At 41.2% G+C, this 27,684-nt stretch overlaps 10 protein-coding genes across 10 annotated transcripts; 5 read left to right on the forward strand and 5 right to left on the reverse strand. All coding sequences in view use genetic code 12, as the record gives it.

Moving 5' to 3' along the window:
• Positions 1-2,025: 2,025 nt before the first annotated feature.
• CRF1 (copper resistance protein) lies at positions 2,026-4,695 on the forward strand. The gene has a single exon (XM_001386912.1). The coding sequence runs from the start codon at positions 2,569-2,571 to the stop codon at positions 4,504-4,506; it is 1,938 nt and encodes a 645-aa protein (XP_001386949.2). The 5' UTR covers positions 2,026-2,568; the 3' UTR covers positions 4,507-4,695.
• Positions 4,696-4,769: 74 nt separating this feature from the next.
• On the reverse strand, positions 4,770-6,038 carry YRB30 (Ran-specific GTPase-activating protein 30 (Ran binding protein 30) (RANBP30); the record flags this gene model as incomplete). Its single annotated transcript, XM_001387158.1, has 1 exon — positions 4,770-6,038. The coding sequence occupies one exon, from the start codon at positions 6,036-6,038 to the stop codon at positions 4,770-4,772; it is 1,269 nt and encodes a 422-aa protein (XP_001387195.2).
• Positions 6,039-6,523: 485 nt separating this feature from the next.
• Positions 6,524-9,052, forward strand: RAD54 (protein required for X-ray damage repair, mitotic recombination, and full meiotic recombination. mRNA increases in meiosis; the record flags this gene model as incomplete). Its single annotated transcript, XM_001386913.1, has 3 exons — positions 6,524-6,670; positions 6,692-6,763; positions 6,806-9,052. The coding sequence occupies 3 exons, from the start codon at positions 6,524-6,526 to the stop codon at positions 9,050-9,052; spliced, it is 2,466 nt and encodes an 821-aa protein (XP_001386950.2).
• Positions 9,053-9,779: 727 nt separating this feature from the next.
• On the forward strand, positions 9,780-11,759 carry OSM2 (Osmotic growth protein; the record flags this gene model as incomplete). Its single annotated transcript, XM_001386914.1, has 1 exon — positions 9,780-11,759. The coding sequence occupies one exon, from the start codon at positions 9,780-9,782 to the stop codon at positions 11,757-11,759; it is 1,980 nt and encodes a 659-aa protein (XP_001386951.2).
• Positions 11,760-12,019: 260 nt separating this feature from the next.
• Positions 12,020-12,671, reverse strand: GCV3 (H-protein subunit of glycine cleavage system). The gene has a single exon (XM_001387159.1). The coding sequence runs from the start codon at positions 12,616-12,618 to the stop codon at positions 12,085-12,087; it is 534 nt and encodes a 177-aa protein (XP_001387196.1). The 5' UTR covers positions 12,619-12,671; the 3' UTR covers positions 12,020-12,084.
• Positions 12,672-13,419: 748 nt separating this feature from the next.
• Positions 13,420-14,129, reverse strand: SNC2 (Synaptobrevin/VAMP-like protein; the record flags this gene model as incomplete). Its single annotated transcript, XM_001387160.1, has 2 exons — positions 13,420-13,668; positions 14,043-14,129. 2 exons carry the CDS (start codon positions 14,127-14,129, stop codon positions 13,420-13,422), a joined length of 336 nt encoding a protein of 111 aa, XP_001387197.1.
• A 2,254-nt stretch (positions 14,130-16,383) lies between these two features.
• On the forward strand, positions 16,384-18,512 carry ACT1 (Actin). Its single transcript, XM_001386915.1, has 2 exons — positions 16,384-16,437; positions 17,154-18,512. Exons 1-2 carry the CDS (start codon positions 16,428-16,430, stop codon positions 18,272-18,274), a joined length of 1,131 nt encoding a protein of 376 aa, XP_001386952.1. The 5' UTR covers positions 16,384-16,427; the 3' UTR covers positions 18,275-18,512.
• Positions 18,513-18,816: 304 nt separating this feature from the next.
• On the reverse strand, positions 18,817-19,149 carry PICST_29226 (predicted protein; the record flags this gene model as incomplete). The annotated part of the gene is made up of 1 exon (XM_001387161.1): positions 18,817-19,149. One exon carries the CDS (start codon positions 19,147-19,149, stop codon positions 18,817-18,819), a length of 333 nt encoding a protein of 110 aa, XP_001387198.1.
• A 1,657-nt stretch (positions 19,150-20,806) lies between these two features.
• DIM1 (Dimethyladenosine transferase (S-adenosylmethionine-6-N', N'-adenosyl(rRNA) dimethyltransferase) (18S rRNA dimethylase)) lies at positions 20,807-22,668 on the reverse strand. Its single transcript, XM_001387162.1, has one exon. It carries the CDS (start codon positions 22,665-22,667, stop codon positions 21,696-21,698), a length of 972 nt encoding a protein of 323 aa, XP_001387199.1. The 5' UTR covers position 22,668; the 3' UTR covers positions 20,807-21,695.
• Positions 22,669-25,513: 2,845 nt separating this feature from the next.
• Positions 25,514-27,652, forward strand: PICST_29229 (predicted protein; the record flags this gene model as incomplete). Its single annotated transcript, XM_001386916.1, has 1 exon — positions 25,514-27,652. The coding sequence occupies one exon, from the start codon at positions 25,514-25,516 to the stop codon at positions 27,650-27,652; it is 2,139 nt and encodes a 712-aa protein (XP_001386953.2).
• Between the last annotated feature and the right edge of the window lie 32 nt (positions 27,653-27,684).

Genomic DNA, 27,684 nt, shown 5'->3' on the forward strand with positions numbered 1-27,684 from the left:
TTGCAGCCGTTATGCAAAGTTGCACCCAAAAGATAACTACAGAAGTCTGTTGTGTAATTTCCTAGAGTCGTCTACCACTGTCGTTGCCACAAAATATGAAGTTACTATTTTGTCTGAAATCAACACTTATACGCTGAACCAATCGGTGACCTTTCTTTATGTTCATCTTGGTGTGGCTAGATTTGTGAAATCGTTCGAAGTTCTTTATACGGAAAAGTGACTCATTTTTCCGTTAAGCCGTTTTGCTGAGCGAGTGAAGGCTGCGAAAGAAGAATAGAGTTAAATCTTTGACAAGTGAAGAATAGAAAATCACAGTGGCCTAGAAGTCATAAATGTTAGAAAAGGGAATCAGATAAATTCATAACAAGACAGAGCAATACCGCCCAACAGTAAGGAATACAGAACAGTAATGTTAGAAACGGAAAAACTGATCGTGTATATCGAGAATTCTACGCTTTTGAGTTAGAAAGTGCGCTCAGTTCCTTCTGTCTCAATTTGAGTTGGAATCTCAATCTAAAACGAGAATGACAACTTCATGTCTCCGATGAAGCCTACGAGATCTACATCTACTACATTGGTTTCTTTGTCTTGCCAGTTCATCACGAAAAACGGAAGTGGCCGATCAAATTCCATGTTATCACGTGACATACCTAAGGCACCTGTCATTATCTATTTGTGCCATTTTGTAGAATGTGTCACTTTCCTCCACATCCCTGTCAGCATTAGTAAGTGTGTAATTGCTGTGGAGGAAGTCGAGGTTGCAGGAAGCTTCTGGCTAAGATCAAAAGTAATTACGTTTCATTGCGGCTGGAGCGGAAGAAACCGATTGAAAAAACCCACGTCATACTCGTTGAAAAAAAGTAGAATTGTCAAAAATGGCCAGATCTCGGGAATCGTGCCGCAGAAGCTGTCGTCATCACGGAATCTGTGAATTGGGCAGAGATAACGAACTCATTGTTGAAGGTGATGAATTAAGAATAGACTGGTTGTTCGAGCGTCTGCAGGACGTTACATTCAAAACGAAGAAAAATTTTCCGGGTAAAGTGCTGGCTTGGGAGTTACGCAAGGTGCCTGGAATTACGTCGACAATAGACGATCAAGCAAATTGGAAGGAGATAGGAACCAAGGAGAGAGAAGAGAGGTTCTAATTATGAAAATAAGAAAATAGGCGACATGCTCTATACATGGCGGATAAATCGGAAGTCTGTGTATCATGGATGCCTTTGAGATTTAGCGACTGCTTTAGTGGAGACGAGATGCTGCTGGCGGAAATGTAGTCTAATAGCGAGATATTCCACTCGCAGCAAGTTCCGAGTCTCCCTAAGATTAATGTGGAACCGCTACACTTTTTTCGCTAAAATTGGAATATCCGCTACGACTTAGCGAACTTAGGCATGATGACCAGAATGATTAACACCACCAGAAGGGCTGGATCAATCAGGTCTTGATACCGTAGCTTCCAGATGCAACCCGCAAAGCACGTTTATCGCTATTCTCTTATCGTTCTGTTCTTATCTAGAGCATCTACATATCATCATTACCGAGACTTCCTATGCTTGGCTCCTTCTGCCACTGTAGATCTCTCGCTAAAAGTTGTGTTGGGAGAGCCATTGGAGTCATTACGAAGTTTCAAAGATCAGAGCCTCTGCCATTCGTGTTGCACTCTTCAAGCTCTGGCTAGTACCCGTAGCTTAATTCTCTTGTTCTTCGGACTTCAAATCCTAGTTTCAAGATCGTGTTTGGTAGATATTCGTAGCGAACGCTGCTAGACTCCTTACCACTCTCAGCTCGCAGTCTCGCTAAATGTAGCAGGCATTTTTCCCTGGTGCCCAATTCACACTTTCCGCGCTATTGTTCTGTCACCACGAACTAAAATAGTCACTAATTTGTTCCCACAAATTCGCACTCGCACAGTAATTTCGATTTTCTTGTCTCATTATATAAATTCTTATTTCTAATTCTACTTTTGTTAATTTACATTTTCTATTTCCACCAGTATTTCTCTTCTTCATACTAGTGCACATTCTTGCTACAGCCCGCTATTTGGCGTATCTCGACCTCACGCTTCCTAAACTCGGCCAAAGTCCCAGATTTCTGGACAGCCTGTTGGCATTTCTAAGCGCAGATCTGAATTGTATCTGCTGGCTCATCGACTACACCTCGAGCACATCCCACGCCACAAACACAATAGTACCTTGTTTGAGAGTATAGAACGATTCTATACGTGAATCTTGACATATTTTGAATATTCTTTCGAGAGTTTTCATTGCTTTGGTCCCAGTTGGATATTCGTATCTTTTGGTCAGAATCTCACCGCACCAGTACAAGAACCTTACATATCATCTCCAATAGCAGTATAGCTTGCTATAAGGAACAGCCTACCGTAAGATATCGAAAGTTATTTTAATTGCCCATTGGGTGCCATAATCACACCTTAACTTATCTTTTCACATCTACGCTTACTTAAAAGCCAAAGGTCAGTACTATCCATTCTCACTCGTATAACCGGTGCTTTACAACTTTACGTAATTTCTTCACATCCACTGCCGTTTTGACTTCATCCATAAAATGGTATTAATCAACGGTGTAAAGTATGCCTGTGAACGGTGCATTCGTGGTCACAGAGTCACCACCTGCACCCACACTGACCAGCCGTTAACCATGATCAAACCAAAAGGAAGACCCGCTTCACAATGTCAGCATTGCCGCGACCAGCGTAAAATGAAAAACCTCCATACAACTTGTACTTGTGGAAAAAAAGGAAAATCTCCTGGAATGCATTTGGCCTCTTGTCCCTGCCACAAGAACTCACATTGTACTTGTTCAGCTAATCAGGCAGCAAAAAAAGTGGGCGTCGCTCCTCAAGGCAACATTCATCACCAAACAGCCTCGGAACGAGCTAAAAAGAAGTCGTTGATCACGGCAGCTAACGCTGATTTGTTGAAAAGATCTGCCTCTACGTCTTCGAACTCGAATTTGAATAGTAACTCGTCGAACGGAAATCCTTCAACTTCACCTAGAAGCCTGAACGGCACATCGTCAACATTCACAGCGTCAAACTCTCTTAACAATTACGTGATCGAAGATGTCATTGTCCCCTTTGAAACCAGCAACGGCTTGTTTGACTTGTTTTCCTCGGCTGCTCCGTCGGAAAACAACACTTCCAACAACAGCATCAACGGCTCTAAAACTAACCTCAACGATCCCTTCAACACCGGAAGTAATTCCAATTCTGCTGGCTCATTGAGCCCAAGCTCTAACTTCAACAATAACAATAATACTACAATGAACGGTACTAATAGTATCAGTTTAAGCAACAACAACTACAACGACCTCTCTTACGACACCAATAACGACACAGCTTACGAAAAAGACTCAATTGATCTTCCCACACTTGCAACTGATATAAAGCGCCACTACAATAATCCCGATATCGATGCCCATTTATCACCTACAGAACTCGAGTTGGTGGATCACATGTTTCCCTTGTTTCCCTTAGTGGGAACAGCCAGTTTTGACAGCGACCTGAACCAGCCACTTCTGTCAATTCCACAGAACAACATATTCACTTCTCTTCATGAAAAAAGTGCTCCTATGAGCACAACCTTCACCAACTTGACTGGTACAAATGGAAATGGAAACTCCAAAGTTAATCCCCTCGTAAACTCGAACGGAAGTAACAATTCCAATGCAAACGTAACGAATACTAATGCAGACAGTAACGTAAGTACGGATCTTTCGCATTCGCTGTCTATCAAATCTCTCAACAGACCACATCAGCCCAAACCAGTAAGACCTATTCCCCAGCCTAGTGCTACACCGCAATCGACTTCTTCTAATGTTAACTCAACCAATAGCGGCAATAATCATTACCAACCTATACGGCCTAAAAGGCCCGAAAGTGTCTTATCTATAGCGTCGAATTCGTCCAGTCGCTCTTTTGATGTAAACCATAACCACAACTCGTCGTTTATAGTAGGAGGAATACCCAACTCTACAAATTCTGCTGCGTATCCTCCGAGTGGACTTTATGGGGCCTATGATGTGCACAATGTTGCCAGTGGCTTCCATAGTGACGACAGTCCTCATTATCACCATTTTGGAGGTACAGGCTTGGGGTCAACTTCTTCTTCAACGAATATAGCCTCGAATCAGAATGAAAGTGATTTTGCCAACTCCGAAAACTGGTTTTCTGAACTCGCTTCAAATAACAATAAAAGAACCACTTCGTTGTCAACATCGTCGTCGTTTGCTAACATATATGAGAATCAGAAGAACGGCTTATCTGAAGATCGGAAGGTTTCCGGTACACCTGACGTACTGAATGGGGACATCTACGGCAACAGCAAACTTACTAGTGCAGTCCCAGAAGAGAACGGTGAAGAACAAAACTATTCTTCTTCTGTACCTCCTGCTCAGGCACCAATGGACTATGAGGTCAATTTGCCGATGTTCCAAGATTTGTTGCCTCTGTTTGACGGAAAGAGTTTTGACCAAGACTTCTAATTATCAGAATAACCAGAATATCAAAACAGACATAGCTAAGATCCTTGCTCTGGACAATTATAGAATATGTACAATAGGCAATAGGGCGTTGTGTGTTGTTTCCTTGATATTTTGAATTTATTCACCGACTGGAGTATGAAGTTCTATAGGATGTAATTGAATAGAAGTATAATGTATATTTAATTACAGATAAGCTATCATTTCATATAACCTCTTTATCAGAAATAGTTATTGGTAGTATGCTTAGATCAATTCAACACTATCTATTTATCTAGGTCCAAATTTTGGAGTCTATTGATATTGGAATCCATGGTGATGACGTTATTTGTTTTGGAGGAATTTATATCATGACGTAATTCTGAGGCATGGCTCTTTGGCTCTATGATAGTGTTAGTGGGTGCATTAACCGCATCTTTGAGATACAAGGCAAGAAGCTCATCGGGAACTTCCAAGATAGACTTCTGTTCTATCTGCTGAATTTTACATAAACGAATAAGGTACTCCAAGATAGACAAGGAACTATTTCTTATCTCCTTGGTGAGCGTCTCATTTCCTACTGCTTCTTCATCATCTTCGTCGTCGTCGTCATCGTCAAATTCACCTTTATGAAGTTCACCTAAGGCTATCCACTCTTCTGCTCCAGTTTTATCATCCACCAATTTGATTATGAGAACCGGTGAATTTCGACTTTCTAATCTCAAAAGTTTACCTGAAGCACTGAAGAACATTCGGGAAATTGTCAACAGATCATACGACTTTAGCTGAGGCTTGGACTCATCTTCGTCGTGGTATCTCGTATCGTTGAAATCTTCAAGAATATCAAGATTATAAGCATAATTGTCTTTGCCCTTCGTGATTTTGACCAGACACCTAGCAAATGTCTCCTTCCAGGAGATGAGCGAAAGCTCGTCAAGCGATTCTTTCTCAATGTACTTCATTCTGCTGGGATTATAGAATATAGAGTACATAACCATATCAAAAGTAGGGCCCACTTGTTCTAATTGGTTATCAGTCGTAGCTATGTTGATGTAATTGGCTGCCTGTAGCAATCTTCCTGGCGAAATCGAATTCGTGGTGATAGAACCTTTCATATTCACGCCAGAAGAAATCAACGACAAGTTCAAGATCGGTATGGCCTCGTTCAAATGAGACAACAACCCCTTCATATATTCTTCTACTTTTTTCACCAGTTCCTTTTCGTTACCGTTTGTAAGTTGCTTTGAAATTTTGTCTACAGTTTCGTCAAAGGCATCGAACTCCTGCTGCAACTCGTCGATAAATTCCACAGTAGCTTCTAGTATAGAATTTCCTCGAGCAGCAGCCAACTTAATGAGATCGATTGAAATCGAAACTATGTTGATTTTAGTTTGGATCTTGTTTCTGGTAACTTCGATTCGTTTTTTTTCAGACTCTGGCAATTGCTCGAGAAACTTCGTCACAGTTCGTATAGCGTATCCCGAGGCTATCAGGATTCCTGAACGTATAGCAAACGACACAGCCTGGTTACTAGCTTTGGCAATAATTTGGTCCATTGTAGAATGGCAAGGTTAAGAATTAGCTGTATGGATATTGAAGCAATTAAAAATTCCAATTGTATTATAGTAGAAGAAGAAGCAAGGAGTAGTGAGATCTGGTACAAATGGTGTTTCCAATACAAAAATTAATGGAATTGGTCAAATAGAAAATACCAGTTCTTCGAGAAATACAGCTAACAGTGAATAATCTTAGATAGCTAAAAGATACAAAGAATCTGGGTGAACATACAAATCTATAGTGATAATTAATGGACTCTTCTACTGGAGCTATACTAATAATTCTAATGTCGCGGCTGCTGCACAATGTCGCGATTTGAATGTTTATATTTACTTTTCGCTTTTCACAACCATTTCGCATCTTCTATTGACTTACTAATTTGCATTAATTTGTAAGTCTTTAATTGTTTGCGTTCTTTTTTTTTTAATTGACATCAAACTCGTTTGTTTTCTGTTCTACTTTTGCATTTTAGGCTCATATATTCATGGCCAGAAAGCCCCTTAAAGAATTCACCACCCCCCTTGGTTCGGGTGCTGGAGTTCCCAAACACAAGAGACCTCCACGCGTTACAGACTCTGCCACGCGACTAGCAAGACCATTCCAGGTTCCATTTGCCAACCGAAAACAGGACGTCGGAACCGGTGCCACGGAGTCTACAAGAGGGTTACCGCTTCGAAACGCTCGTGCAAAAGTAAAGAGTTATCTGATTCTAGACCCTGACTCAGTAGACGGAAACGAACTCGAACTAGACTTTGCAGTAGATGAGAACGGAAATGCAATAAAAACACGTAGATTTGGTTCCTTGTTACCACGAGCCATGCTCCAAAATGGTGGAATAGCTAAGAACGAAGATACTCTCCGAAGGACGTTCCTGGTGCCGTTTTCGAAAGACAATGCCAAACGGGAACAGTTTGCTAATCGTGGCCCACCACCACCATTGGGTACCAAAGTAGTTCCTATAATACCTCCAAGGGCTCTTCACGACCCCATGAGTGAGTTTGCTATTGTCTTATATGATCCCACTGTGGATGTAATTCCGAAAATTGAAGAAGAGAAAGAAGAATCGTCTCCGACACCAGAGGAAGAGGATAAAGAAAACATTCCCGAGGGCCCTGTAACAAAAAAGAGAAAGACCCACAGGTCGCTTGCTGAGATACTTGGTATAGTGACTAACCCAGAGGAAGCGTTGGCGAAGTATCCTGATGTGCCTGTAGTTATAGACCCCAAGTTGGCGAAGATCTTACGGCCCCATCAGATCGCAGGGGTCAAATTCTTATATAGATGTACAGCTGGACTCATCGATGCTCGAGCTAAAGGGTGCATCATGGCAGATGAGATGGGATTGGGTAAGACGTTGCAGTGCATAGCGTTGATGTGGACGTTGTTGAAGCAGAGTCCTCGAGGCAAAAGAACTATAGAAAAGTGTATTATAGTGTGTCCCTCTTCGTTGGTGCGAAACTGGGCCAACGAAATCATAAAATGGTTGGGTGAAGGTGTTTTGACTCCATTGGCAGTAGATGGCAAGAGCACCAAGAACAGCGAGTTGGGAGGAGCCCTTCAACAGTGGTCTGTGGCTCGAGGAAGAAACATCGTCCGACCAGTTCTTATCATTTCTTATGAGACGTTAAGGCGTAACGTAGACAAGTTGGCTGGTACAGAAGTCGGATTGATGCTTGCAGATGAAGGTCATCGTCTCAAGAATGGTGATTCGCTTACCTTTACAGCATTGAATTCATTGCGTTGCGAAAGAAGAGTCATTTTGTCTGGTACACCCATTCAGAACGATTTATCTGAGTATTTTTCACTCTTGAACTTTGCCAACCCAGGATATTTGGGTACCAGAAACGACTTCAAGAAGAATTTTGAGAATAAGATCTTGAAAGGAAGAGATGCCATAGCTACAGACAAAGAAAGAGAGGTTGGCGACGAAAAGTTAGCGGAACTCTCTCAGCTTGTATCTAAGTTCATTATCCGTAGAACTAACGATATATTGTCCAAGTACCTTCCTGTCAAATACGAGTATGTGTTGTTTACAGGGCTATCTCCAATGCAGAAAGACCTCTACAGGCACTTTATTACGTCTCCCGAGATCAAGAAGTTATTGAAAGGTGTGGGTTCACAGCCGTTGAAAGCAATTGGAATGTTGAAGAAGTTGTGCAACCATCCAGATTTATTGAACTTGCCCGATGATTTTGAAGGCAGTGAAAAATTCATTCCCGAAGATTATTGCTCTTCCATTGGTAGTGGAGGCAGGAATAGAGAGGTCCAGTCGTGGTACAGTGGTAAGTTCATGATCTTGGAACGGTTCTTGTACCAAATTCGAAGCCAAACTAACGATAAGATTGTGTTGATTTCGAATTACACGCAGACGTTGGACTTGATTGAAAGGATGTGTAGACACAAGAAGTATGGTTCGCTCCGTTTGGATGGGACATTGAGCATCAATAAGAGACAGAAGTTAGTGGATAAGTTCAACGATCCAGAAGGTAATGAATTCATATTTCTTTTGTCATCCAAGGCCGGAGGGTGTGGTATCAACTTAATTGGAGCCAACAGATTGATCTTGATGGATCCAGACTGGAACCCTGCCGCTGATCAACAGGCCCTCGCGAGAGTATGGAGAGACGGACAAAAGAAGGATTGTTTTATTTACAGATTCATCTCTACTGGTACTATAGAAGAGAAGATCTTCCAACGGCAGTCGATGAAGATGTCGTTGTCGAGTTGTGTAGTTGATGAGAAGGAAGATGTGGAGCGTCTTTTCAGCGCTGACAATTTGCGGCAATTGTTCATGTACCAGCCAGACACCAACTGTGATACCCACGATACCTACAACTGTAAGAGGTGTACCAAGGATGGACAGAAGCAGAAGGCCCCGGCCATGCTATATGGTGACGCCACTACGTGGAACCATATTAACCATGCTAACTTGGCTGGAAATGAAGACCTTCTAGTAGCCAACGAAGCTGGGTTTGAAGATATTACCTTTGCGTTGCAATATATTTCACATTGATAGCAACATTATTATAGTATATACGATATATATATATGTATGTTATTGCCAAAAATGTCAATAGTCTATAAAGAGACTTAAATTGAAGATTCAGATGATGTACAAGTTCATATATAATGGATGCAAAATAGAAGTGAACATTCGCAGTTAAGGCTAGAGTACTTTGGACATAGAGAAACACAAAAATATGATTATACATCTATTTAATTATATAGGCATATACTATTTTAGAAACACAATTTTCCTTATGGATTCATGTAGAATCATATAAATTGGTATGTATATGAATGTCAGGGAGAATAAATCGGTATAAAGATGATCCGATTTGGTGGGGCTTGTCTCATACTGGTATGGAGTAGCTCCCCCGCATTTCGAGATTATTTTTCGGAAGCTCACAAAAGTACTTACCCATGGAGATAGCTGCGGAACCAATGAGAGCGGTGTAGAACATAAGCCAGTGGTGAGAGATTGTGTGGAGAGAGATTCTTCTTGTAGCAAAAGTGTGGAGAGTGTCAAAGTTAACAATTGAAAGAAATCGGAGCATATAATTGACTTGTACGCATAATCTGCCGACTTTTCAGATTATTTCTTTATCACATTCAATTATTTTCGTTTTCAATTTTTCAGCTATTGTCTTTTACCTGTTGGTTTTTCAAATATTGAACTATCACCATATTAAATTTCTCTTTGTCAAATCACTATTTACTTGAACCTATATCACCAGGACATGTCTTCTCCAAATACTCTTCCCCGGAATCCTATCATCATCGTTGGTGGTGGGTTGGCGGGACTCTCTGCTGCGCACCAGACATATCTCCGAGGAGCCAATGTGATTCTCTTGGACAAGCAGGGGTTTCTCAGTGGAAATAGTGGAAAAGCTACATCCGGGATCAACGGAGCCTTGACGAGGACACAGGTTGATCTCGAAATCAAGGACTCGGTGCAACAGTTCTACGACGACACTTTGGCTACTGCTAAGGACAGGGCCAGACCAGACTTGATCAAGGTGTTAACTTACCATTCCGCAGATGCCGTACATTGGCTCCAGGAAGTGTTTGACTTGGATTTGACAGTTGTGTCGAGATTGGGGGGTCATTCCCAGCCCAGAACCCACAGAGGAAAAGACTCAAAGTTCCCAGGCATGGCCATCACGTATCGGTTGTTGGAAACCTTGGAAGACTTAGCCTTGGCTGAACCCCACAGGGTGTTGATCTTGAAGAACTGTCAGGTGATCGACTTGGTGAAACAGGACCACAAGGTGACTGGGGTGAAGTACAAGAACTTGCTTGACAAGACGAAACACGAGTTGACTGGTCCTGTGATCATGAGTACAGGTGGGTATGCCGCTGACTTCACCAAGAACTCGCTCTTGAAAAAGTACAGACCTGATATTATTGACTTACCTTCTACGAATGGAAACCATGCCACTGGTGATGGCCAGAAGATCATTATGAAGAACAAAGGTGTGGGAACCGACTTAGACAAAGTACAAGTGCATCCTACTGGCTTGATTGACTATAACGACACCGACACCATTCTGGGTAAGAAGGTTCCCCGTTTCTTATTTCTAGGAGCTGAGGCACTTCGTGGTGAAGGTGGGATCATCTTGAATGCTAAAGGCGAACGTTTTGTGGACGAGTTGGGACCCAGAGACTACGTCAGTGGTGAAATGGAAAAACAATTGAAGTTGGGCAATGGGCCATTAAGATTGGTTTTGAATGAAGCCAGTGAAAAGAACTTGGAGTTCCATGTCAAGCACTACAAGGCCAGAAACTTGATGAAGACTATTTCTGGAAAGCAGCTACTTGCTGATTTGGGGTTGTCTGGACATCCCGAAAAGTTGGAACTGGTATTTGCTACTTACAACAAAGCTGCTCGTGGCGAGATCAAAGATCCATTTGGGAAGAAGTTCTTCCCAGCCACTCCCTTCGAGTACAATCCTGATGCCAGCTACCATGTCTCTTTCATTACCAGAGTGTTGCATTTTACAATGGGAGGTGTTAGAATCAACGATAAAGCTCAAGTAATGTACCAAGTAGGAGAAGACGAATATGAACCTTTTGAAGGCTTGTATGCTGCTGGAGAATTGGCTGGAGGTATCCATGGTCACAATAGACTTGGAGGTTCTTCTCTCTTAGCGTGCGTAGTCTACGGAAGATTAGCTGCTGATCAAGCTACCAGTTATTACATGAACAAGTTGAGTGAAGGTCCTGTAGGATCATCATCTTTGAACAGATTGCAAATGATCAACTTACACATTGATCCAAACAATCCACAGAAGGTCACCATAGAATGGGGCGAAGGCAACCCTTCTACTGGAGATATTAACTCTTCTTCTACTGCTACTGCTGCTGCTACTGCGACTTCTAATAGTAATACATCTACTACCGCTCCTGCTGCTACTCCTGCTGCTACTGCTACGGAAAAATTTAAGCTGTTTGAGATCCCTGCCAAGGAGTTCACCTACGAAGATGTTGCTAAGCACAATAAACGTGAAGACTGTTGGGTGGTGGTGAAGAACGTTGTCTTGGATTTGACTCCGTTCTTGAAGAACCATCCTGGGGGAATGGAGTCGATCGTCAACTACGCGGGCAGAGATGCTACAGAGAGCTTTGAGATGTTGCACGAAGATAACTTCATTGAAAAGTACACTCGAGACTGTGTCTTGGGTAGAATCAAAGGCAAGACCCCAGCATTGAACTTATAGTACTATTATATGTACATTCGATGAAGTTGATTTACTCCATGTATAACTCAAATGTGTCTAGAAATATCAGTGCACCATAGTATAGTCCAATAAATTGATAAATCTACAAAATAGTTCACTAAAGCTCAATACCGATGAGTATAGACATTAAATCGGTATACCTATAGCTCAATATATCCTATGTTTGTTTGACCTGCCAATTTTTCTGAGTCTTTAAAAGGAGATTCTCCTTCTCCATGTTTCTCCTACTGTACTACTCTGTCTCTGAATAAATATATATTGCTATTCTCTAAACAGCATGATAAATGAACGTAACTGGGTCTGCTTAGTGCTCTTCCAAAGAAGCATCGTATTCTTCTTCTGTCATCAATTCTTCAGAAGCTTCAACAGCACTAGCATCATCCAACTTGATCTGGGCAATCCAACCTTCACCAATAGGATCGGTGTTAATCAAAGCTGGTTCCGATTCCAAGGCAATGTTGATGGCAATGACCTCACCTGCCACTGGTGAGTAGATTTCCGAGGCACTCTTCACTGATTCGACGGAGCCAATGGTGTCACCTACTTCAACTCTGTCACCGACTTCTGGCAATTCAACAAAGGTTACATCACCAAGAGCCTCAGAGGCATATCTGGTGATACCGACAAAGGCAGAATCGTCTGCATGGGTAGCCAACCATTCGTGTTCAGCAGTGTACTTGACACTTTGAGGACCTTCTTGTAAGTATTTGTAGACATGAGACGTGGTGTTCAATTTATGCGAGATTGAGTTTGCAATAATTCTAGAAGTGGAGAAACCGACTCTGGAAGTGAAACTTCTGGTAACGGGAGCCGAGGCTCTGAAGACGGACTTGAACATGACGGCAGATATGAAGGACGGGTTATAAAAGGCAATTCAATAGAAAACGAAAGTTATACAATTGGAATTGGATCTGTTTAAAAAGAATTTTTCACGAAAGTGATTCTTTCTTCTCCAGTAAAAATCAACAGATTTGGCACGGCAGTGTTGACTCGGGGCACACAGCATCTGACTCCGGCTTGCACAGAGTCATGTAGCACTGACTTTCTGATCTCTCTAAGTGAGGAAGAAGGCATCAATAATATACCAAAAAATAGTTTGATCTCCTTGACATTGACCAAAACTGTTGTCATGGTACTCAAATATATTTCCCTCTTGTTTCGTAACTTTCCGGCCCTTTTTTGGTACTTTTTTGGAGGCTCATCTTGCCCTCTTGCTCTTTTTTGGAGACGCATTTTCTCGCGATTTTCCACTCTGATTTTGACTCTCGCCAACCTCACTATAAGAATCACAAACTCCACTATAAGAACCACAAACTCATCAGCTTATAGCTCTTCCAGTGTGCTGTGATCTAAGTCACATGAGGCATAAGTGAATCAGACTTTACTTACATGGCCCATCAATATATCAGTCTTAACTATGAAATTATATTATTGAATCTATGGCTGCGAAAGATATGCAAGTTATGTGCTGATATTCGCTTGATTTCCCAAACGCAAATGATCCCTCTAGCGACAAGAGCCTACTCTACTCTACTTATAACTATTGGGTGGCTCGAAAGCTATTTAAAGCTTTACTAAGTAAAAACAACTATTTCATTAACCTATTTGGCACTAACAAACGAAGCAACTACAACACTGACTAGCTGAAGTGGACAGCAATGGGCACAATGATGACAATCAATACGATAATAACTCCCAAGATAATACACAATCTCATCTTGAAGTCCTTCCACCACATGTCTTTTCTGACTCTATTGGCGCCTCTTCTGAACCCTTGTGCACTGATGGCCAAGTTGTCGGTCTTGTTTTCTATGGAGTCCAATCTTTCACCTCTTTCGGCGACTTTGTTGATGTTGTCTCTCATGATTCCGACGGTGTCGTCGATTTGCTAGAATGGTTAGTACGGAAATTAATGTGACGTTAAACCATAAGAATGAAAAAAAAATAAAGAAATGATATGCCATGATTGTGAATACACACTATCATATGGTCTGACAGCCTCTACTGCAATACTATCTTCACGTTATGATCATAGCTCTCATGATGCGATATGATATAATAGCTGTGAACGAAAATTATGACAATGTGTTTCATAATAATGTGAGACTACAATATTCGAATAATCTAGTTCATGGTTTGCGAGTAGACTTTGTGACATCAAACAACATAACGTTCATACAGTTATATCTGGTTGGTGACATTTCATTTCTGGTCTTCATTCATATTTTGTCTTTTCAATCAAATGCTTCTCTCTATACTTACTGCCTGGATGGCCGCAGTTCTCGACTGCGATTGGTCTCCAGTAGTCTGGTTAGGGATATATGGATCGTAAGGGACGGAAGACGACATTTCGTGATGGATGTGATCTGCGGTTTGTAGGTTGATTCTTTTGGATCAGTGGCTCTAACGTTGAGAGCTGAGGCTATACTGCTGTGAACTACAATAATGTGTATGTAGCAGAATTAGTACTATCAGATAGTGATGGCAGATCGGTCTTAAGCGGGATTGCGCAGAGTATACCGACAGCGATGGATGGGTGTGGATATGCTTGATAAGATGTGAATACAACTTCTGATGCTGAAAAAAAGTGAGTTTATTTAGGAGTTTGATTGATTTGGCAAGTGTCCTTTGTGGAATCAAGAGATTATTGGGTTGGGGGGCCGATGGAGTGCATGTGGCTAAGGACCTCTGCCGCAATACAAATACGAGCGCAGGGCAATGGATTCGCTCAGATATTTATAGATGTTCGATAGCGGGATATAATCTCGGCGAATCGTTCTGGAGCTTATCAGATAGAGACCACGGCTCCTGGTCGGACTACCTCTACTCTTGTAGATCTACTTGTAGGGTAGTCTGGGTGAGGTGGATGTTGAATGGGAGGCAAATCGCGGTCTGGCTGATGGCTGATGGCAGAGATGATCTTCGGCATCTCGGGAACAAATTCATAGCCGCGAAATGATCTGTGACGTTTAATTTTCAGTGATGAGAAGGTGAGACAATCCTGGGATATTGTCAGGAAGGAATTCACGAGTTATATTAATTCGGAGCTATTCATACATTGTCTTAATTCTTTGCCCATCTCCTAAAGAATTACTCTTCGCTTCTTGTGCTATTGGTTGCACATTTTGTAGTTATGCTGATGATTTTATGATTTTTCGCATCTATTTCTTGATAGATCTAGAAATAATATCTACATATCTACACAATATATCCACACAGAGAGAAAAACGCTACAGTATAATGCTGTGGTCGGCTTTCTAAGAGCAGCTACAGTTACCGTAATTGCGAGGGCTCAAATACTCGTGATGGCCTCTCTCGTGCTGGAATCGTAGTGTATTCATATTATTCAGATACTCTAAGCCCGCAGGCAGTGCTAGAAGAACTCTACAATAGATAATCTATTTCTCTCCCTTCTAGGTAAATGACATCGTACCACTATCTCTCCTATATATTTGCCACTATACCTTCCATTGCTCGATATTGCCCCTTCTCCTATTTGGCATTCTCCTATTGAAAGTGGTCATGGCCCGAATTTGGGTGCAATTTTCCAGCTCCGTAGAATTCAGGAAGAGATGCGATTTTTCACATTCTGAGCCCACAAATCACACAAAATTGCTCCTATTTCGGCCATTGTATGACTTCGAGCTTCGGCCCTTTCTGTTCATTTCATACTTCTAACTCCTATCAGCCAGAACTTCTCGGTCTTATAGTAGAACTTGGGAGTCACTCTGAGTTGGCGAGGCTTAGACGTCGCAGCTGGTTCGAACTCAGTTTCAGTGGCTGCGGCAGCAATAACAATAAGGATTTTGCGTTTTGCGACATTTCCACGGCGAAACTTCAACTTCAACTCCTATATGGATCTCTGTCTCGTATTTAACGGCGAAAAGGGGTGGATGTAAACATCGGCTCAGTGCTACTATCTAGACTTCCTGATGGAGAACCAGTGACACAATGTCGTTTGCAGCTAGTTGCCTGTGAAGTGCGAGGAGGGCAAGACGCGTAAAAGGAGTAGCAGAACACGACATTTTCAGTTGGCCAACCGAGAGCCGCCTAAAGCAGGCAATCCAGTGCTTTGACTGCTTCAATACGACGAGAGCAGATTTGAGAGATCCACATACAAGGTGTGCTAAAGCATGTTATACTTCTGAAGTTCCGAGCTTCAGCAAACGCTTGTGTGGAAAGCTTCACCAGTGCTAAGGTGGAGTCGGGTTGGGGAAATGTCGCGAACGACACAATTTTTCAGCTCAGACGGCACCCCACCAAAAGAATGATAGCAGATAGCCTGGAGAGAGCCCAGATCAGCCAAAGAATAGCACTAATATACAAATAATACGAAACCCCAAAATACGACATTGTCCTCCCTTATACACACAGATGTGGGCTATTTGTGGATGCCAAAATATACCCAATCATGTCGCTATCTAGTGTCTTTTGACTTATCTTCCACATTGTTCCCTCTGTGTAGCATGAGCACTCAGCAATGTCGCGTGTCGTGCAAATTTTTCCTTGTGTGCGACTTTCCCACCCACCGATATTTATAACCAACGCAGTTTTTCTTTTCGTGAGCACAATCCCCTTTTCTTCTTTTTTCAGTAGGTTTCTGTAATATTAGTACAATCCCTTATATTATAATCATATAGATCAAACATGGACGGTGGTATGTATTTTGCAGCATTGATTGGTTCGTCGCGTCTCTCTGCTGATTGATTGATGCGTCTGTCCCCTGGCCTGCTCCGCTGTGTCGAGTTATTCGGCGATGTGTTGTTCGTTAATGGGGATGGCGATTTTTCACCGTAACTCAGCAGAACACGGCCATCAACTCAGGCAACTTCGCCAGCCGCATTGTAGACGTCACACAACTCTACCAACAAAGCAATTGACCAATGGCACTTCCACATTCCTCCCGTAGGAACCTGTTGTGCTGGTGTCGTTTGAATCGCTGGATTTGGCTGGAATTTCGATTCTCGCAAACCGCAGCAGATCATTGTACCAGCGCTCCAGTCTGATCCAACGCCCGCAATATGACAATGGCACCAAATATAGTCACAACAATACTACAGGAGTGAAACAGTAGTAGGGAGCAGTTTGCCGCTGGTTGTGATTGCTGTCAATGTCATCAGTGCTATTGTTGTCTTAGGAGGTACTCGTTATCTCTGGATCGATCCGGCAGTTAGCTACTTTTTTCTGCGACTCTCGTCCAATGAATTTTTCAGTACTGCATTCTCGTGGATACGTAGTGGACCATGCTGCCATTGAAGTTGTCGTCGTTGATGCCGTGATCTGTCGATGTTGATGAGGCCGAATTTGTCGTAATATTGATATTAATTTTATATCATGCTAAATTTATTAAGCTAATACTAACACCCCCCATAGAAGAAGTTGCTGCTTTAGTTATTGACAACGGTTCCGGTATGTGTAAGGCCGGTTTTGCCGGTGACGACGCCCCTCGTGCCGTCTTCCCTTCCATTGTCGGTAGACCAAGACACCAAGGTATCATGGTCGGTATGGGTCAAAAGGACTCTTACGTCGGTGACGAAGCCCAATCTAAGAGAGGTATCTTGACCTTGAGATACCCTATCGAACACGGTATCGTTTCCAACTGGGATGATATGGAAAAGATCTGGCACCACACCTTCTACAACGAATTGAGAGTTGCCCCAGAAGAACACCCAGTCTTGTTGACCGAAGCCCCAATGAACCCTAAGTCTAACAGAGAAAAGATGACCCAAATCATGTTCGAAACATTCAACGTTCCAGCTTTCTACGTTTCTATCCAAGCTGTCTTGTCCTTATACTCTTCTGGTAGAACCACCGGTATTGTTTTGGACTCTGGTGATGGTGTTACTCACGTCGTTCCTATCTACGCTGGTTTCTCATTGCCTCACGGTATCTTGAGAATCGACTTGGCCGGTAGAGACTTGACTGACTACTTGATGAAGATCTTGTCTGAACGTGGTTACACTTTCTCCACCACCGCTGAAAGAGAAATTGTCAGAGACATCAAGGAAAAGTTGTGTTACGTTGCCTTGGACTTCGAACAAGAAATGCAAACATCCTCGCAATCCTCCGCCATTGAAAAGTCTTACGAATTGCCAGATGGTCAAGTTATCACCATTGGTAACGAAAGATTCAGAGCTGCTGAGGCTTTGTTCCGTCCTGCTGACTTGGGTTTGGAAGCTGCTGGTATCGACCAAACCACCTTCAACTCCATCATGAAGTGTGATGTCGATGTCAGAAAGGAATTGTACGGTAACATCGTTATGTCCGGTGGTACTACTATGTTCCCTGGTATTGCTGAACGTATGCAAAAGGAAATCACTGCCTTGGCTCCATCCTCTATGAAGGTCAAGATCATTGCCCCACCAGAAAGAAAGTACTCCGTCTGGATCGGTGGTTCTATTTTGGCCTCCTTGTCTACTTTCCAACAAATGTGGATCTCAAAGCAAGAATACGACGAATCTGGACCTTCCATTGTCCACCACAAGTGTTTCTAAAACCACTTGCAAAATCCTTTGTATTCTTGTTCTGCAAACATTTTGTCCAATCTCTTATCTTTCTACGATGTTGAAGAACATACATTTTTGTTAGTCCAGCTTGTTATCCTTTTTTTATTAAATAAAAAATTTTATTGTTAAAGTTGTTTTTCTTCTTTGTCTGTCCTGTTTTAACTCATATATATTCTATATATTACAGAAAGAAAGTAGATCATCTAAAATAAACATTTATTTGATGAGACAAAGTAGGTTTTTTAGAATACAATGTAGCATCCTCTAATATACAATAGAGTTGTTTTATAAAAGCGATACATTTAATATTATGACAGGACTGGTGAAGTGTATAGAATTGTGCTAATCTGGCAAACGAACCCAAGAAGACGTTAAAGCAAATAGTGCATTTTGTATTACAATCAAGTTCGTTGCTAGCATTCAAGATCAGGCATCTTGAGCGCTGGTATGATTCTTGAATCCAGCCATATATCTTCTTATCTTCAAGTCATCACTTCTCTCGGTTTATATCTCTTGTTGTGCCTTCATTATCAACTCTCTTCATCACTACTGTGGATGCTTTCAGGACCTGCTGTTTGCTCCTCGGTTGTTTTGTTCTGTTCTTCCAACTTCTTCTGTTTCAATTGGTTCATTCCATCGTAGAAATTCGACCATAAACGGCCCACGTCGTCAAACTCTTTTCCGACTTGGATCGATTCGTTGAGAGATCTGTTCAAGATATCGAGATTATACACTACAGTGTCGATGTTGTTGGAGATTTCCTGGATGAGCAAATCTCGCTGCTTTTCGAAATTCGAGTGTGAAATCCCTGAAGTGCCTGATACAGCTGCCGGCGGCGGCGTAGACGATGCTTTACCTGACATTATTGATGTAGTTGGTGAGATAAAGTGAAAATAGTCTTCCTAGATTTGAAGTTTATATACGCGTCAATCAATGTGCAGGATACTTAGAACAGTGGTGCTGATACCAGCTACTAAGATAGGAGCAGACAAAGCAGAATGAGTTGGTATTAAATGATTGAAATGTGAAGATAGGTCCAAAGGGAAAGGATTAATGATTAGAAAGTTTGTATTGCTTTGATATTATTGTTGTAGTGGTGGAATTGTGTTAAGAAATATAAGTGGCTGCGAATTTGTATTCCATGAAGAACTAACAGCAGTGAATGTGAACGTTTTCACGTCAAATCTTATCTTTGGTAATATTTGTCAAAGGAGTCTTCATCATTTTGCAACTCAATTTGATAATTAAGTATAGATTTCTTATCTTCTCCATCATTTTTCATTCGCTTTGATTTGGGTGCAAAAGTTTTCCTCATCTCGCACTGGAAAAGTGAAAAATTCCAACACTCAAATAATCACCATTTTCAATTCTTTTTCTTCAACTGTAGCAAATGGCCAAAAAAGACAAAAAGTCCAAGGAGGCCAAAAAGGCTCGTACCCTTGAAAAACAGAAGAAGGGCCAGGCCAAAGCTGAAAGCAAAAACAAGAAGCTAGCAAAGAAACTCGGCGAAGATGAAGAAGATGAAGACATCGACCAGATATTAGAGCAATTTGCCAAGGAGCAAGAGTTGTTCCAGGAAATCAAAGTAGAGGTCTGTGAAAAACCGTCAAAGAGATTGAATCCAGCTATGGTGGCCAATCCTCTTCACGGAAAGAGAGAAGTCATTTTGTTTGGTGGAGAACATACCAATGGGTCTGTTTCTCATTTTTACAACGACATGTACACCTATGCTATAGACAATAATACATGGAGAAGAATAACGTCTAAGAACTCACCTTTACCTCGATCTTCACACGCAATGTGTGCCCATCCATCTGGTGTGATTTTGATGTTTGGTGGTGAATTTTCTTCTCCCAAGCAATCCACATTCTACCATTATGGTGATACATGGATACTCGATGCGGATTCCAAGGAATGGATGAAAATCGATCAGAAGAGAGGTCCTTCGGCCAGATCCGGTCATAGATTGGCTGTATGGAAGAACTACATCATTATGCACGGTGGCTTCCGTGACTTGGGGACTATGTCTACTTACTTGAACGATGTCTGGTTATTCGACATCACCACATACAAATGGGTGCAAGTTGAATTTCCACCTAACCATCCTATTCCGGATGCTAGATCAGGTCATTCATTGCTTCCGTGTGCTGAGGGTGCCGTTTTATACGGTGGCTATTGCAAGGTCAAGGCTAAGAAGGGTTTACAAAAGGGTAAAGTCTTGGGAGACACATGGTTGTTGAAGATGAAGAGCGACCCTAAGGGTATCAGATTCGAAAGAAGAAGAAAGCAAGGGTTCAATCCATCAGCAAGAGTAGGTTGTTCATTGGTTTACCACAAAAACAGAGGTATCATGTTCGGAGGAGTCTTTGATTACGAGGAAAGTGAAGAACAGTTAGATTCCGAATTCTACAATAACTTGTACTCGTATCATCCAGAAACTAACAGGTGGTACAACTTGACATTGAAGCCCAGAAGAAAGAGAAAGGAACAAGTCAAAGAAAAGACAAGAGACGAAGACTTGGAAGAGCTCTTGAACTCGATCTTAGCCAAAGCAAAGTTGAATGATGATGACGATGAAACCGGTGACGAGCTTTCTCAGTTAGAACAGTTGAAGTTGAAAGAGCAGGAAGAAGAGAAAGAAGAGGCTATTGAGTATGTCGTCATGAACCAGTTGCCCCATGCTCGTTTCAATGCCACTACATGTGTTGTAGATGACGTATTATATATTTTTGGTGGTATCTTTGAAAGAGGTGAACACGAGTACAACTTGGATTCCATGTATGCCATCGATCTCGGGAAGTTAGATGGTTGCAGAGTCTTGTGGGAAGACTTATCTGAATTGGACCAAGAAATAGTTGATTCTGACGAGGATGAGTACGATGACGAAGATGACGAAGATGACGAAGATGACGACGAAGAAAGCGATACCAAATTAGAAGCTGAAGATGAAGAAGAAACTGAAGAGGAAGAGGAGGAAGTTGACGAGGACGAGATTCCTGATCCAAGACCATGGTTGCCACATCCAAAGCCATTTGAAAACTTGCGTGCTTTCTACAGTCGTACTGGTGCTCATTTCTTGGAATGGTCTATCTCTAGCCATAGAGATGCTAGAGGTAAATATTTGAAGAAGGCAGCCTTTGACTTGTGTGAAGATAGATTCTGGGAAAGAAGAGAACAGGTGGCTATTGCTGAAGACAACTTGGAAGAGTTGGGTGGCGTAGGCGAAGTAATTGAAAAGGACACCTCCAAGAGTACCAAGAGAAGATAGACAACCTAGAACATAGAGATAGATCAGCATAGAACAGAGTAGAATATGTATAACTTTAAAAATTAAGATATTTATTATATATTAATTGTGCCATCTAATGTACAGAAATTGAAATGAACCGTATCTCTATTGAAGACTGGATTATGCAAAATGGATACCAACTTGGTGGAAAGCGTACAACAACTTCAAGAAGTCAGTCTGGTCTAATTTGGAAGCTCTCTTTTCGGCAAAGCCTGTTTCAGTCAAAACCTGGTCAATCTTATTCTTGACAACTTCAGTCATACTGGCTTTGTCATCGACAACCATAGCATCGTCGGTGTTGGAGGTAGCCAAGAAAGTCTTGTAATTTTTTTCTAAGATTTCGATGACATTGTTGGATTTGAAACCTGCAGCTATGGTCTTGTTCTTTCTGACGAATACAATTCTCAATAACCCATCCCATTCGTGGAAGTCGATATTAGGTCTAGGGGTTTTGACTTCAATACGCACCACTGAGGATTCAACTTGTGGAGGAGGACGGAAGTTGTTCTTGCCGACCTTCATTATATGAGTCACATTAGCCCACATTTGTACGTTGGCAGATAATCTACAGTATAAACCATCACCTGGTCTTGCAAGTAATCTCAAAGCGAATTCTCTCTGGAACATAAGAATAGACACTCTAGGAGGTCTTGGTTGGTTCAACAACTTAAACACTAAAGGAGATGAAATCTGGTAGGGGGTATTCGAGATACAAACGTCAAAGTATGGCAAGTCGGTCTTCATGAAATCACCTAAAAGAATCTCCAACTTCTTTTGTTGGGGAGTTCCATGAACTCTCTTGGTTAATTCAGCTGCCATTCTAGGATCCATTTCCACAGCCACAACCTTGCGAGCCTGTTCCAAAATACGAACAGTCAAGTTACCAGTACCTGGTCCAACTTCCAAGACAATATCTGAAGGTTTGATTCCAGCTTTATCAACAATTCCTTGTGCCACCAATGGGTTCTTCAAGATATGTTGACCCAAGTTGGTATTGAACTTAAACACGGAGTTAAGATGCTTTTCGGCAGCCACAGTGGCTCCAGTTGGGTTAGGTGCAGATGAGAACTTTTTCTTAGGAGCCTTGGCCATTTTACAAATGTAGTATATGTTTCTTGAAAGACATAAATGAACTCTCTATTCGTAGATTCATGATTTATTTAGTTAGGCTCATCTCGAATTTTTCAGGTTTTCACGTGACTCTTAAATTTTTTTGTATGCACTCGTTACATTAATGGGGTTGTATGCAAATACTCCTAGATAGATTAACTCCCACTTAATATGTCCTTTTTCACTGAAGTAATTTTAACTCATTATATCTGAATACTATTCCTCTACTTTTCTTTCATACTTTTCTGTTCTCTAGTTCATTCTTACTTTTCATCTTGCAAACCTTAATCGTTTACTACCCGATTTCTTAGATCACATAAGTATGGACTTCTTCTGAATTATTGTAATTTGCACCCATATCCGTCTAGGAATTCAGGGTGGTCTAGGCCACAATTTCTTGTGATCGCAAAAGTTATTCAAAAAAATAGAGAGTTTAGTCGATTGTTAGCTTTGAATTTTGAAACTGTTAATATACGCTCCTGGTGTTGTGTATTAAATGAATATAAACATTTGTAGTGTCACAAACAGTGCTCGAAAGCTATTGCTTGAAATCTTTAGGGTTACTGCCTGGGTTGGCCAAACAGAATGAACTATTTCACTTCGAAACAATGTGGTGGGAAAAGTAGAGAACTTTTTCCAAGGTTTTAGGTTTTCCTTTGCACTGTGGTCCTACTAGTTAAGGTTGAGTACTTCTTATCCAATCCATTGAGAAGAAAGCAAAATTGACATTCTGTGACTTCATTTATGTGCATCCAAGTAATGATAATGGTTTGTCTATCTGCCAGCACATTCACTCCAATTGAAAGTAAGTTTCGCCTTGAGGCCACCTACATCTATACTTGACAATCCCAGACTACAATTAATAGCCCACGCACATCAGGTTAACGTAGTTGTTGACGTAGTAAACGATAGTCCCTATGACAGCATAAAACAACTGTGTGGCGGCCAACTGTACTGCTCCTTGTCTATTGATTCCCTTTAATCCTTTCTTGGGTTCCTTGTCCGAGAAAATCCCTACACCATACAACACTAAGATCCCTAAACTGAACGCTAAGAGAGCAAAAGTGTATGTGAGGACCAACACTATAAGTCCACTCCGTATGTCGGTGGTTTGATCAATAAACCAACCCCATTGGTGACAGAACTGTGGGTCCACAGTGAAGAAATAACTGATGAGAGGCTCGATGAAATTACCGTTCCTGGCCTCGGTCCACTCTCTGAAGGTAGTCAAGGACGAGAATGTCTCTGTAAACAAATTCAGCATAGTGATATATCTCAAGATTAATACAGAAAAGTAGAGAAGAACTAGATGAAGAAATTTCAGCTTTATTTCAGTTGAGCAAATCCATCTGTAGCCTTCTGTATAAAGTCGGCCATGAAAACGTTGTCTAATTAATTTTTCAGCTGAGATTTTCTTGGCTTGGCCCAGCTGATTTTGCAACTAGTTTCATTAATTGTAGCAGTTTGTAGGAGATTTTATTAGGTTAAGAATAGTCTTCCACTAGCTCCTATCATAGACCGATCGGTATATATATTGGAAGACGAAGCCCAGAATGTAAGAATAAATTGTAAGCTGATATTTAGAGAAATTAATTAGAAGGCTTCGCAACACCGAGCCTCATGCAGAGTGATAACGATAAAAGAATTCGCAACCATTTTTTACAATGCATAGGCAAGTGTACCAGAAACCTTTCCACATGTTCTATTTCCATAAAATAAAACACTTGCGCAAACTACTTTCATTCGAATTCTGTATGTCACTTTAATTTCGAACTTTTTGCTATCATAGAACATATCCTATCATGACTTCGGAAATCTTCTGTTCATAACTTCTCTGCCAAATAAGAGCCGAGAAGAATAGAATCTCTATTGACAATACAGAACTCACAATCCTAGTCAGGCTACTAAAGAGTCTCATAGATAATGCCGCAGATCAATCCTATTCTTTCCTCTTGAATAAGAAACGAATAAGCAATAAGAATTGCTTAAGTTTTCGAGAAAGAATCAACATTTGCGGAAGGTTCAATCATCACTATGGAATATGACCTCCGGCAAACATAGAAAGAAGACAGAACCATTACAAATAATCATACATTTTTATTGACTTTCATGTAAAATCTCTGCCTGTAGTTTCTAATCTGCTCGTGTGATGTGCTGGAAGGGTCTCTTGGTGTACTGTATCTGGTAAAGGAAGAACTCTCACGATATGTAAGACCAAAGAATTATTCCATACGCCGTAGTAAACCTGTTGCAAATCCCTTCCCAAGCACCAATGCCCTTAGTCTCCAGAATCGGTGACAAAACTCCATACAAGTTCAATTGAGCAAATTATCCCTTTATTCTGAAGCCTTTCACTTCATTCTATATCAGGATTGCTTCATTCGATGGATTCGACAAAACCACGTGACCCGCGCACAATACCGGGGGCATTCCATGGTGTTTACAATTGACATTACAACAGATCACTAAAACTGGCTACTACCTGTAAGCGGTGTGTAGCTTGTTTTGGAACCCCTAGAGATAAAATCTGGCTAACTGATAGTCACTTCTTGGTTTTCTGTACAAAAGAAGTGTTTTCACCATTTTAAAACTTTTCTGAAACAACTACTACTGGATCAGACACAAAAAGACACTGAACAAACAGATCAACGATCAGATCTTAGAAACACCATAGACTTGGTTTACAAGCTGATATTTTGACACACTATACTGGCAACCTTATATGAACTTCATTCTGAATCTGGCCATAGTTTTTCTTTGTACAAAATTTGAATATCACATTATATCATTCTCAATTCTCAGATCATTCTGCCGTCTGCGAATAATCGATGACTTCACCCACACGAAACGTGTATCATCGGCGAGAAACATCTATAAAGCGTCCCAAGGCAATACTAAGTCTGAATACAAAACTCTCGGAAATCCTTTCCAAGACTCCGGGGTTTTCTGCATTTGATGAGCTCATAAGTATACCTACTACTACAACAAAGCTTCACCAACATGATATATTCAAGATCAACAAGATCATAGACGACATCCACTGCTATCTCACGGAACTTTTAGCCGATTTTTCAGATGTGGAAGAGGCGACTATCTCAAATGTTTCGGATCTAGAGTGGTACTTTGAAGGAAGAGAAAATGTTCATGAGTTGACTAGAAACATGGAAAGCATCGATGCTATCATATCGCAATTGCTAGTCATAATTGAGTCTGACACCAGCAGTGAAATTCTGACGTCCTTGCTTTCTAAATTTGAAGTCTCTTCTGATCTCCTACTAGATGCAAAAAAGTTCATTATCACCTTGAAGAAGAACGTTGATATTTCTGTCAACTATAAGGAAATCAAGGAGTCTATCATCAAATCGCTCATGAACGAAATTGAGGATTGTATCAAAGTCTTTTTAAGATTACAGAAGTTGAAATTGTCTTCGCCACGAAGAGAACTTCCCAATTTCGAATTGCTGAAGATTACTTCTAAGATGAGAATTAGCGATCTTTCAGTTACTAATAATTTATCCATGAAGTCTATGAGACTTCCGACATTTAATGAATTTGACGATGCACTATATAACGAATATCTTGATCTAGAATCACGAATAACACCTCTACAGGTTTCGCTAGATATTCTCCCTATGAAGATTGAAGAATTTGACCGAATGTGTTCTGGTTCGCTCTTCCCTTCGTCTAGATCTGATATATTTGACAACTTCGAAAAGTTAATGGGGAGATGGAACTACCTCCTTAATGAAAAGCAGCTGCTTAAAAAGGAGTGTTTAGATAGCAAATGGGACGAAATCTTCAGGTATCTCATCAGAGAGATTACAGCACAATGCCAAACAATAATAGACAAGTTGTCTTCGTCTTCTCCTCAAGATAGAAGCAAAGTGACAGATGAAGTGGGTTCAACTTACAAACTATGTTCCAATTCTATTATCCTCATTCATAAAGCGTTTCAAGAGTCAATAATATCAGACTCGTCTTTAGTAGCCTTGTTTAACGAGACCATACTTTTCAAATGGGATGATGTTAATAAGCTCTTAACCAATCCGTCTTTCAGAGCCAAACGCCCAGATAGCTCCAATCCGTTCATGATCAAGAATTCAACAGTTGACAAAAACGGATTGAAGTTGTTCCAAACTCGTGTTCGAAGTCTATCCCCAGAAGCTCCATTAAGCAATGGTTTGGGTATTGATCTAGGAATAGATGTGGAATCCACTAAAGTTCCGTTCAGTATTCGAAAAGAAGATAAAATAGTTGATATTTTCACTTCGAGTCGTCCACAAACTCTGAGCAAAGATCTAGACTTTGCGTCTCTAACGATAGCCGACACTACGGTAGGAGAGGAACCAGAGCTGTCTACTCCAGTCAGAAGTACTTCTGGATTTTCAACTGCTGATGCTAAAGAGGAGGATAACATTGAAAACAATATGAATAATGATGATGTCGTAGGACAACACTTTGATGTTGTTGCATATTTCAAGAAGATTTTGTCAAAAGACAACCTTAAGCCTTCCAGACTTCCAGTTATGGTAGCCAATTATTCGCAATTAAAATTGCCAACTTTGAAGAAGAAGTTCGAAGATGTAAAACCTCCTACTAAAATTCCGGGAATATGTGCATCTCATCCTGTGTTTCATTCGCCTGATCACAGAGCAGTGAAAACACCTATAAAGATGCATTCTGGTACTTTGCGAGCCTTGTGTTCTCCTATACGAACCTATCCTGGAGGGCGATCTGAAGATGTGGACGATATCTTCAACATTGGCAAATATGTTAGTCATTCTAGAACTTCTTCCAATGGTTCCTTAAGTGGATCTTCTCTAAAGAATGGCAGGATACCAAATCTAGCCTACGCTAGCCCAGTGCTCAACAGCACATCTCCTGAAAGGCCGCATTCTTCTTTGGGGTCGAGATACGAAGCTGCAAACTTGCTTCTGACTAAAGAACTCAGACCCAGTTGGAAATGATGGAGCTAGAAGCGAACTATTGATCTTGAGGT

The sequence above is a fragment of the Scheffersomyces stipitis genome, chromosome 1 (assembly GCF_000209165.1).
Source record: "Scheffersomyces stipitis CBS 6054 chromosome 1, whole genome shotgun sequence".
Lineage (NCBI taxonomy): Eukaryota > Fungi > Ascomycota > Pichiomycetes > Serinales > Debaryomycetaceae > Scheffersomyces > Scheffersomyces stipitis.